The sequence below is a fragment of the Salarias fasciatus genome, chromosome 9, assembly GCF_902148845.1.
Source record: "Salarias fasciatus chromosome 9, fSalaFa1.1, whole genome shotgun sequence".
NCBI lineage: Eukaryota > Metazoa > Chordata > Actinopteri > Blenniiformes > Blenniidae > Salarias > Salarias fasciatus.
Window position 1 is genome coordinate 17,636,617 of NC_043753.1, and position 12,266 is coordinate 17,648,882.

Below are 12,266 nucleotides of genomic sequence, written 5' to 3' on the forward strand. Positions count from 1 at the left end.
TGATCGGACGACAAATACAGCTGTAAAAAAACACTACTGGGAATAGCTACAAGAATTTGACTCATTTTGTAGCTTTTTGCAAGTTTCAGCAAGAGAGGTGATTAGATTGTTTTTCAAGACACATCGTTTGCGTAGGGAGGAAGTGGAAATGTCTGATTATTCAAAGAGCATTTAAATATTTGTTTTGTCACACCGGTGCTTTAATTATGCTAATATGACGACTCAAGAACCCAAATACTCCCACGCTGCCTCCTTCAGATTCTGCTTAAACAGGCTTTATTTTGTTGTTGTGATTGTCATATTATGCGGTGCACATGTGGACCAGGGTGATTATTAAAAATGACGCTATCAGGAGAAAACATCACTTTCATGGCTCAAGCTGTTTCCTTTAAACTATGTGCAGAGTCTCTGTGTTGATTATTTATATTTTATATTGTACTTCTCCACGGACTGTGGTTGGTTAATAAATTTCTAAATTGATTGTTGCAGCTGTGGCTCGGTTGGTAAAGCAGGTTGTTTCTTAATTGGATGGTTGCAGGTTTGATTCCCTGTCTGTCCACATGTTTAGGTGTCCTTGAGCAACACAACTATTCTCAGTTTGCGGCATAAGTGCTTTCTTTTATTTTTATCCAGTCCTGTTGTGTTTTTCTTTCTTTTTTTTTAATTTACAAATGTCTCTTTTTAAGATGTTTTTTTCACAGAATACAGTGATATTCTGTTGCGTGTGACGTAACCCCCCGGAGGCTGCCTAGTAATCCAGAGAGCAGATGTTGGAGGAGCGCTGCTGCTTCTATCTGCCCACTAAATGTCAAAGCACAAAGTGTTGCTTTTCAGAGGAGCTGAAGAAAAACTTCTCCACTTACTGTCCGTCCCATTTTATTCACCTATATAGGACTGAAAAGACAGCTCGTATTTATTCACATTCGTTGATTAGAGTATGCAAAAATCAGAAATACACTCATCATTCATACCTGTAGTATTAAATATACAGGTATCAAAGCAGCTGTCAACCTGTTTCATGTATGAATCAGGAGAAGCTGAATTCTTTCTATAATTGCTGATTGTCTGCAGGAACAGAAATAGAACCACTTTGTGTGACTGGATTAAGTGTGCATGAGGAACTTTATAAACAATCTTAACATATGACCTTTAACCTTGACTGATTATTATGGTGTATTCACTGACATTTTTTTTTCCTGTCCCAGATTTTAATCGAGGGCACCGTTGGAGATGATTTTCATGGAGACATTGCCATTGATGACCTTTCCTTTCTGGACTGTGACCCTTATGACGGTAGACGGTCAAACACTAAACATGGATGTTTGTTGTTTTTATATTCAAGTAAAGGTTGTTTTATTTCACTTGTTATTTTAATAGGAGAGCTCCCCAAACAGAATTCTACAATCCCCACAGCGACCGCCCCGACAGTTGAGCCCCATTACTGTCGTGAAGGAGAATTCGCTTGTGGAATACGTGAAGAGTGTGTTCCCGTTCAACAAGTGTGTGACTTCAGACGGGACTGCTCTGACGGATCAGATGAATTAAGTTGTGGTACGAAGGCCATGATTCTTTTTTGTGTCTTTGTTTAATTCACCTCCTATATTTTGCCATGTTTTTTTTTTTTTACACCTTATCCATGTTTATTTTCTTCTCCCTTCAGTGAAGGAGAGCTGTGGTTTTGAAGGCAGCGACACCTGTGGTTGGTTGATGCCTTCGGCCGCAAGCCATGCATTCAGCTGGTCACCTAATCAAGGCGAAAGCATTCATGAAGGAGAGGAGTACCATCGTCCTGTTCACGACCATACACTGTAAGAATGACATTTTTAATTTTCAAGTGAAAACGTGTGTAAAAGTTATTAAAATCTTTAGGACATTGACAAAGTTTGATGTTTCACAATGAAACAGGAAGTGGGTCTACATGCTCCGATTGACTTTAATTTTCACACATTTGATCTTATTCTGGCCCTAATGGCATCCATATGATGACTAACAGTCACATTTAGAGTTCCACAAGCAGCGAGGACACATTCAAGGCTGCTTGCAGCTTCAATTCTGATCTGTGTTTCACGGAGTGGGTGGTAGAAGCAGGCGGATGGCTGCACCATCTTTCTGACTGATACTTTTTGGTAATTTCTTCTCTTAGCCAGAATTGCAGGCTCAATCTTCTTTCATAAGCTCTCCATCAAACTTAAAGTCAGTTTCTTGCTTCTGCAGCATCTCCATGTGGGTCTAATAGATGAAGGATGAGTGAAAAAGAAAAGGGAAGCTGTGGCTTGCTTCTCAGTCTGAGATTTTCTGTGTTTTTTCTGATGTTCCTCTGGTAGTAACAGTCCAGAGGGTTGGTATATGAATGCAGACAGTTCTAATGGCGGCTACGGTCAAGTCGCTGACCTGCAGACGCCTGTCATCTCCTCCACTGGGCCCCAGTGCACCCTGGTCTTCTGGTACCACATGAACGGGTTCACTATCGGATCCCTGCAGGTAAGCTGAGACGACGCGTTTATCATCACTCCTCATTTTGATGCAGGAGGCCTTATTGAGTTACAGAAATATATTCACACCTCTTCCTTTTCTGCAATATCTGCAGGTGCTGCTGAAGCGAGGAAATGCCACTCAGGAGGTTTGGTCTCAGGCTGGTAACCAAGGCAACAAATGGCGACGGGGAGAAGTGTTCTTGGGTTTATCAAACAACTTCCAGGTCTGCATTCGATTTTTTTTTTTTAATAGCAATTTCATTTGATAAAATGAGAAAGCCATTGGTCAGCACGTATACATGTTATCTAGAACCCTGCATCCAATGAGGGTTCTTCTTTTATCAAGTCCTCACGTTCCCTCACTGTGTGTCGTTTGGCTTTATAAATATGAATGTATTAAAAAAATTACACCTCTTTCTCATCAGACACATCCTTGTAGTTTGGAAGCACCACTATAATTCAATCCTGGAATACAGACAGAGAACAAATGTCTCCGATGATTAAACCGACCTTTTTTACTGCCGGAGTGACATTATCCTTTCACTCATATTGATCTTTCTCGGGAGCCTTTTTGAGAAGGCGTGTTCACTGTTTGGTTTTATAATCACGCACAAGTGATTGAGACTGTTGACATAGCGTGAGTTGAAGGACACCCTCTTAAACTACTGACAGATTAGTGTTATTGAGCTAATATAAGCCACGGCGTACTGAATCCGACATGCTTGCCTGACGATCGATGACGAACAGACTGAATCTAATTTCGTCTAATGAGTCTTTAGCGGTGGATGTGACAGTCACAGTGTGCCGGCTGTCTCCCGGGTGAGGTTATCCCAGGTGAGCGTGAGTGCAGGAAGACAGAAATCCACTCTCAGCTCCGGTGGCCTGATTGTTCGGGAGAAGTCATCCTTTTGACCAAATACCACGGCCTTTGCGCGCTGTCACGGATGCACATTAACCTTTGTCAGGCCGGAGACTCCCATCAGCGTTGATGGTGCAATCAGCAGCTGAGTGGCTTCAGTTCAGTTCGGTTTATTTGGTGTGTAAAAGTGAGACTGTCTCCTGGATAGTCCAGATAAAGAATTGGTCTCCTGTCGTTTTATCAGGTGGTGTTCAGAGCCAAGCGTGGGATCAGCTACATGGGCGATATCGTGATCGACGACGTCAGCTTCCTGGACTGCTCCCCACCTCTGCCTTCAGACCAGCCGTGCACCTCCGAGGAGTTCGCCTGCACCAACGGCCACTGCATCCCTCAGGACAACCTGTGCGACTTCATCAACCACTGCGGGGACAGCTCGGACGAGGACCCCTACATCTGCAGTGAGGCCTCCTGCTAATGCCTGACTGATGACCCCCGAGCGACTAATTCCTTGATTTTATGCGTTTTATCACGGTGTTTCCAGAGGGCTTTAGCGGACGCTGCAGCTTTGAGTTCGACCTCTGTTCTTGGCGCCAGAGCAGAGACGATGACTTTGATTGGATGATCAAAGCAGGCAGCACTCCCACAGTGGGAACGGGGCCATCCAGCGACCACACCCTGAGGGACCCGTCTGGACACTACATCTACCTGGAGAGCTCCTTCCCTCAGAAGTTTGGTGACACCGCCCGAATAAACGGACCCTTACTGAGCCGCAGGAGCGCCGAGTGCAAGGTCACTTCTTCTCTTCGTTCTTCAGTCTTTTCTTTTTCTCCTGCAGTCTGACATTGTCCTTCATTTTATTGTTCCCGCTGTTTGTTTCTCTCTATCTGTGTGAGCTTACTGCTCTCTATGTAAGGTCATCCAGGACTCTGGTCTTTTGGGACAAGTCCACCGTTTCTCTCACAGTTGCTTTGTGAATACAGTAAACTCTTGCAGAGTCTGTTGTGGAAACAGTGCAACGCTTTCCTTCTGTATTAACCCACAAAAACACGTCATCCTGGTGGCATTCTGTGCAACAACCTCTTAAATACTGTAATGTTTTGTCTCGCAACTAGATGAATAGTCCATAAAAGAAGGAACAGTTAGACAGCTTAGCATAAAATAAAGAGTGGCTGGATGAAACAGCTATTCAGATTGCATGAGATAACGCATTTTGTTCTACTTCATGCTAAAACAACAAGGGGCTTCAAATTTAGTCTCAAATTTCACATAGAAATGTTAACAGCAAGTGTCCAAGTGTGTGTTTCTCTCAAAGGTTTGCTGTTCCCATTAGCCTGCAGTTGTTAGTCTTAAGGAATACATTATGAAAACATGACCCACTTGTACTCGCAGTTAAAGCTGAGAATGTGATGTAACTAAACGGCAATTAGATACTCTGTGTGTGTGTGTGTGTGTGTGTGTGTATGCGCGTGGGCGTTTGCGCACATGTGTGTGTGTGTCCTTCCAACCTGATGCTCCGCCGAGAATGACTTTTTGATTGACTGCCCAGTTTGCTCCGCGCGCCGCTCCCGTCTTCTCCCACTTCTGACCTGTCAATCAATCACTCAGTCAGCAGAAAAGGCCCCAATTAAAGTGAGAGGAGGGCAGTGTGGAGGGAAATGAGACGCAGAGGACGCCTGCCCGGCCTCTCCCGAGGGGAGGGAGAGACAGCAGGGGGGAGCGGCGGCAGTTTATGAGCAGGGCTCCATTTGACGGGGAAGCCTATGAAAAAAATCACAGCCTCAGTGATTTTCAGCGGCGGAGCGCCGCCACGCTTTAATATAATGACCGGCTGGGAGAAAAAGTTCATTGATCTGGTGTCTGAAGCTGAGTGGATTAAAACTCAATTAACTACACGTGCCAGTACTGCTCTTCCTTTCTTCATTCTGCCATAAAAATGAGCAATTTAGGAAAATAAACTGGGCAACTGTGCCAAGTAAGAACAAATATAATCACATCTCAGATGAATCAGAAACTTTTTTACTATTGAAATACTTAATGCTACATTATCCAGTTGTGTGAGATCATTTCCAATCAATATGTAGCACTTTGATCGTACGGTAGTATTTATTGTCTTTCATTTTTCGTCTTTCTCTAGATGCGTTTCTACTTTCACATGTCTGGAGAGGGCATCGGGACGCTCAGCGTGTTCAGCAAAAGTGAAGGACGCCGCCGAGTCCTGCTGAACCTGACGGGCGACCAGGGGAACTACTGGCAGCTGAGGGAGATCCCGCTGAGCTCCTCTGCCGACTTCCAGGTCATGTTTGAGGGAAAGGTGGGCCGGAGTCAGAAGGGAGACATCTGCTTGGATGATATCACCTTTTCTCCGGGCTGTCTCCTCGCCTCTCCGAGCGAATCGTCGTCCAGCCCTCCTCCACCTCCTGCAGGTTCACAGTTTGCTCCTCTTTAATTCAGATTTAACTCATTTAGGTGTTTTTAACTCTGCTTTCATAAGCTTTTTCCCATGAGACCTATATCTTTTGACTTGCACAAAGTTTTCAAATAAAGTACGTTACAGCCAATAACAATCAGCTTTAACATTTTGACCACCAGTTTAAGTTTATAAAATCCCCTTTTTGCTGACAAAACAGCCTCGACACATTAAGCCGTGGACTCCATCAGACCCCTGATGGTGAGCTGTGGTGTCTGGCACCAAGACGTTAGCAGTAGATCCTTAAAGTGCTGCAATTTCCAAAGAACACATGCACGGATGAGCTGTGGCCAGTCCGCTGCTTTTCTTTGAATTAACGACTTTTGACAGATACTGACCCCGTATGAGCCGTAGTTTTAAAAAATATTCGGACCCAGTCTAATTCTAATCAAGGCAAGTCAGTTTCCTGTCAGTTATTCTCGTTGTTTACTCATGTGAAATGTACTTAATTGTTTTCACACATCAGGATGAGCTACAGCAGCAACAGTGATTATCTTTAATTTTATTTTTTAATTAAGTAAATCGATATAAATGACGGTTTTTTAAAACATTTCTTTTGATGAAATGGCTCAGTCAGTGAAAGTCTCAAGGTTTTTTATTGTTGTTCTTTTGCTGATTAACGAATCTTATCTAAATGAAACTCAGAGGAAATAGTAAATACAGTTTTATACATTTATATATATACTTTTACATCATGGACACACAGCTCAAAGTATGATGTGCAAAAGTAGTTTTTATATTATTGTTTAGCGATCTTATTTACTGCCTTCATCCTTTCAAAAGGGAAAAAGAAATATGTGCTTTTTCAATTTGTTTTTATCTGGTTGTGGCTTTCTCCTGTCCTCATCATGGAAGAGTCTTGACCTGGTAGAGAATTGATCCTGGCATTGCTGAAAATGCAGGCCAATTAAAAAAACTCGGGGGAGTTTCTTCTTTTTCAACACGCTGGCACACTGTTAGTGGGACACCTAAAGGAACTGAGCGCTCATTAACCCAATTCATCTCCAGTGAAGGTCTTTTGTTGGAACGGATCCCTGAAGTCCGATGAGTCACCGGCTGTGTGTTTTGTTACAGCAGCAAGTTCAGTGAGATAAACTCAGATTCCCAACAAGGCACTGTCCTTGCCAAAAAAAGAATTACAGTAAAAGCCCTCCTCGTTCACACTTGGGCTTTTAGTGGAATTCCAGAACATTTCTCCAAATGACCGGTTCCCCAGATGAAGGCCGGGCGGTAGCTGGAGCACATTGTTTCTTTATTATGGCTTCTGAAATGCCTGACCTTTTAATAGTGCATTCTTAATTCAATGTTGCACAGGAGAGTGCTGGGTCTGTAGTCATTGTCTTACTTTTAGTAAATAACCGTTCCGCTGTTTCTCCTAACTTTATCCGGACACTTCAAAATGACTGAAGAGAAGAAGAAGAAAGAAAGTACGAAGCCCCGAGTGAAAAATGAAGTCATTTCACAGATTTAGGAACAATTCTACCCCACCACGATGCAGATAAGAGCAGTTTTGATGAATTTCAGCCAAATGGTTTGCTCATATGAGCAGAGAATAAATGGCTTCTGGGATATTACAACCTTGGCTCATTTGAATGAAGAACATTTCAGAAGTCGATGCAATACTTCTGAGGAAAATGTTGCATCAGCTCGGTTAATCTAGATTGTATGGTCAAAGCAAGTGTAGAAAATGAGGTCATATTTCATATTTATCTGCTTTTTCTGGGTGAACAGCATATTCTGAAGGAAAAAAAACCTCTAAAAAAAGCTTTTTGTAACTATTTGAACACAGACAACACTGAATACTGAACTACATTTTGCTTCCATCGATAAAACATTTAACATTTAAACATGTTGGCCAGAGTTATGAAGGAGCAGGAGTATGGACAGTTTCACATGAATCAGTCACTTTGTCTGCTGTATAAAACACACATCATCAATGCTGCCGTGTTAACGCTGCTAATCCACACAGTATCTGACCGTCAAGTCTTTCTGCTAAACCTCGGGTTGCAGGATTAGAAAAGGACAAAGGGAATATTGTAAAGTGAATCTGAGCAGATAATAAAATTGTACACCGAGGATTAGATTAGGAACAGGGCCTGGCCTCCGTATTCCAGTGTAGATAATCAAATCTTTACCCTCCCCGATGTTTTTTTTAAATCATATTTTGGGATCAAATGTTCACTTGTTCCCTAACAGAGAAACAATGAGTGTCATAACGTAGCAGTTGGTCCTTGGTAAGAAGAATCTGCAGACTGTGAGTATCATTAGCTTCACAAAATGAGAAAGATGAAGTAGCTTCAGAACCCCGGGGAGCAGGCCGGCTTCGCAGTGGGGAGCCGTGGCTTCCTGGCTTCCCATGTGCCTTTGTTGAGACACATCGCTTCTGGTCCTGTGCATCTGAAGAGGAACAAAGGATTAGGAAGGACTTATACCCCTCTCCCGGCTTTAATTACAGTGACCACCCCTCTTCATCGTGCCTCATCTCTCTTTACAACTAAAGCCAAGCACTGACCCTGCTGGAATGTCTGGCTACAAAAAAAAAAAGCAGATTCCAGCCCCCTCCGGCACTGCCACTGCCATGATGCAGCGACTTAGTCCCACGTTTCTTTGTTATCCTAAGCCTCTTAAAGAGACCCTGATGCTGCATGCAAATGGTCTTCCTCTTAGCTTGACTTCTCATGCTCTGAAACTAATACTGAAGTCTAATCTGCTGAAGTGAGCGGTAATAGTTTTTTTAAGGCGAGAAATAACATTTTGATTGCCATTATTGGTTACAGTCTTTAAAGAGAGGAATTGTTCTTGAATTTTTCAGCAGTCTTCATAGCTTAGTGGAAAGTGAAAATGTTTCGGTACGGACACACGAAAACCTCAAAATGTAGCGTAATTGGGCATTATTGGACTGGAAAAGAGGAAAAATAAATAAAAAGTCTCCATTCTTCTCAAACATTTCACTTTTAGTGTCTGTGTCCTTTACCTTTATTGCTATCCTGACCTCTGAAATGACTTGCTCTTGGAAAAAAAAAAACCACTCCTAGCATGAGTCAGCATACTTACCATTTGACCCGGCGACCCCTTAAAACCCCGCCGTGCTGCGCTTTAACAGAATGACGCGTGTGTGCTTTACTCCCAGGGTCCTGTCCTTCGGGGCTTCTGCCTTGTGAGAACGGCAGGTGTTACAGCCGGAGGCAGAGCTGCGACTTCACGGACGACTGCGGCGACGGCACCGATGAGAAGGATTGTGGGACGTCCTGCTCGTTCGAGAACGGCCGCTGCGGATGGAAGAGCTCGCTGGCTGACGAGTTCGACTGGATGCTGGGTGCCGGATCCGTCCAGAGGATACGGCCTCCGTACGATCACACGCTGATGAACGAGAGCGGTGTGTATCTTCAGACAACACACTCAAAACTTGAAAAGACACTTCCACAGTTTTAGGGACACTTCTAACATAATCAGAATGAAATTCTGCCCATTAAAGCCAAAATGCCGTGTCAGCTCTCCTTCATGTTTAATTCAAGTTTTTGTCACTTCAGAGGTAAAATCAATGAGCTGCTTCTCACTGTGTGAATCTACAGCAGGTGAGAATTCAGGTGATTGATGCAGGCCTGGAATTCGATTATACAACGTGCATAGCAAGAAGCCGGACGCATGAATAAATAAACAAGCATGCATTAGGAGATGAGACGGAGGTGTTCCTGCTTCAAGCATATTAGAATCAACCCTAAAGACTTTCCTGCTCGTTGACTTCTTGGTTCACGTTCCTGCTTAGTCCTGAAAATAGAAAAGGTTGATAGAAAGTGTTTACAGTGCAGACAGGGAAATCTCTCTTCATGCAGGGATTTGTTACCGACTGGCTCACTGTTTCCTCTTCTCCCATAATGCTCATAATCTGAACAATATCGTCAAAAATATACTGAAATGTTTGTTTATTGTGAAACCTTTGATAACACTTGTGAATTCCAGTCGGGATACCCTGAAGGCCTTAAATAAAACTTAATAAAAGCTGAAGCATTGCAGCAGAATTTTATTTTTGGTTTATATTAGCCAGCATTGAGCATTATCACATTAAAAAACTCCTGAATATGCAAACAAAGTTCAGATTTTATCATTTACATTATGTGTAGGTCACATTTATTCTTATTTTCTGACCTGAGAAATAAAACGGTCCTGATAGCTCAACAGGCGCTCTGAGGATTAAGTGCTGCTCTTTGACCCCTCGTCCTCACTCCCTGGCTGCACTGTGTGTGACCTTGCTGTATCGTCTCTGACTTGTAAAACCCTGCTGCTCCTTCCCTTCATCACATCTTCTCTCTTTTTTTTTTTTTTTTTTTCCAGGTCATTTTGTGTTTCTGGAAGCGACCCCAGTCGGACTGAAAGGAGACAAAGCCCATATGAGGAGTTCTGTTTGGAAAGAGTCCAGCGTCACCTGCAAGCTCTCCTTCTGGTACTACATTTCCCACATGGCCTCGGGAACCATCCGACTGCTCATCAAGGTAAAACCCGCAGAATGGCGTCGTGATTCAGGTGCGGCCTCACTCTGTTTCCACACAAACTGTCGCCTGTGGGACACTCCCTGCGTTCTGTCGCACATCGTTACATCGAGCATGCCCAGAGATGGAACTCGATTATATTTAATTATGTTAATGAAAGCAGTAATCTCATCATATCAGCCCTGCTGTGTTGTCGTGTCTGTAACTCGGTAAAAAGAGAAGTGGAGCCGTCAGTCTTCCCCGCCGCTGTTTGTTGGATCTATGGGGCATCTGTCGGGGGTGGATAAGAGTGGCGGGGATCGCGGTCACCCCAAAAGCAGGCCTTACCCCTCCATCTGGGCACACTCCGTCTCCTGCCAGCTCTTAAGGCGTCTTGCTTGTTAGGCTTTCATCCTTCCAGTTTGTGTATGCATGGTTGACTTTCAGGGATTAAATCCTCCGCTTGCAGCGTTCTGCCATTTAAATTCGGCCGTGATTTATTCTTCCCTCCCTCGTTTGGAGCAGATACGCTGAACCTAATTTAACTTTATGTACAACTCAAGGTTAATGTGTAGGTGTTTTGGTTGAGAAGATAATTTCTTTCAAGTTGGAATGTTTTCAACTATTTTCCCTGTAAATCCAGCAAGACGAGGACTTCCAGCTTGTGCTTGTGAGATGAAGACTCGGCTGAAATGTTAAAATTTAAAACGAGTTTAGATATCTGCAATGACTGTGAGGATATTCTGCCAATCAAACCAAATATTTTGACATTTGAAACATGGCAACACATTTACAAGACTGTGACTCACACAAGGGAATTTCCAACCCCTGTAAATGTTACCAGATACTTCAGAAACTGCTTCATCACTTCAATTAAATTCAATCTTATTTATATAGGGCCAAAAACAACAGTCATTTCTAGACACTTTTACAGAGAAAATCCCAACAATTCCACATGAGCAAGCAGAGGCGACAGTGGAAAGGAAAAACTCCTTTTACCAGGAAGAGACCTTTGCAGAACCAAACTCAGAGGTGGAGGCGTTCTGCTATTCCGGTTAAGATGAGAAGCGGAGAGGACTGAGACAGAGAGCAGCGCGCAAACAGACATAAATCTGCAGACGTGATGAGAGCGGGAGGCTCGGACCACAGACCTCCACTTCCACTGTCAGCGAGGGGGAGGGGAGAGAGAGAGAGAGCTGCAGGAGGGAGACAATGTTATTGGAAAGTAATCGTGAAATATTACAGTATGAAGAAAGGAGTCCAGTGCAGTAAAGATCCAAGGTGGCTGATCTCGCGCTAACCATTAGAACTTTTAAACTTTTAAACAGAAAGGTCTTAAGCCTAGCCTTAAAAGTAGAGACTGAAATAAAACTGGAAGCTGGTTCCACATGACAGGAGCCTGATAGCTGAAAGCTCTGCCTCTCGTTCTACTGCTAGAGAACCTGGGAGCCTCCAGCAGACCAGCACTCTGAGAAACAAGTGTTCTCCTGGGTCGATATGGGACTAACAGCTCTATAGAGCCTGGTTGTTAAGAACTTTATTGGTTAAAAGAACAAGTTTAAATGCTGTTCTACATTTAATAGGAAGTCAGTGAAAAGAAGCTATAATTGGAGTGATAGAATAGAAATGTTACGGAGAAAAATCACTAAATTGTGATGAGATCTCACCAACTAGTTCCTGTCAGCATTCTTTCATAGACTCAGCAGACTGAGAGTCACAGCTTTGGACAAATCAGAGTTTCAATTTGACGAAAAAAAATCTAGTTTTACCTGGAAAAATCCACACATGCACAGGAAGAACGTTAACCCTCCCCTGATGAACACCCCACCGCGTCGAACCGACCTTCTCACTCCGAGGTAACAGTGCCAACCGCTGAGCAGCTGCGATATCCGTCAAAGTTTGAGGTTTTATCTTCTTTGTAAGAAAGTATTCATAGGTTATCATTAAGATCATTTCAAAAGAAAATTGCTAACCATCTGACTCTGACAATAAATTATTAG

At 43.2% G+C, this 12,266-nt stretch overlaps 1 protein-coding gene across 1 annotated transcript in view; it reads left to right on the forward strand.

Annotated features, from left to right (window-relative positions):
• malrd1 (MAM and LDL receptor class A domain containing 1) overlaps nucleotides 1-12,266 on the forward strand; it is a 43,876-nt gene that overhangs the window by 12,100 nt on the left and 19,510 nt on the right. Inside the window, exons 11-20 of the mRNA XM_030100093.1 lie at nucleotides 1,206-1,293; nucleotides 1,378-1,551; nucleotides 1,661-1,808; nucleotides 2,325-2,481; nucleotides 2,588-2,698; nucleotides 3,578-3,791; nucleotides 3,875-4,122; nucleotides 5,468-5,756; nucleotides 8,931-9,176; nucleotides 10,133-10,290. Of these exons, the coding sequence (XP_029955953.1) occupies nucleotides 1,206-1,293; nucleotides 1,378-1,551; nucleotides 1,661-1,808; nucleotides 2,325-2,481; nucleotides 2,588-2,698; nucleotides 3,578-3,791; nucleotides 3,875-4,122; nucleotides 5,468-5,756; nucleotides 8,931-9,176; nucleotides 10,133-10,290 (1,833 nt within the window). The remainder of the gene's footprint in view (nucleotides 1-1,205; nucleotides 1,294-1,377; nucleotides 1,552-1,660; nucleotides 1,809-2,324; nucleotides 2,482-2,587; nucleotides 2,699-3,577; nucleotides 3,792-3,874; nucleotides 4,123-5,467; nucleotides 5,757-8,930; nucleotides 9,177-10,132; nucleotides 10,291-12,266) is intronic.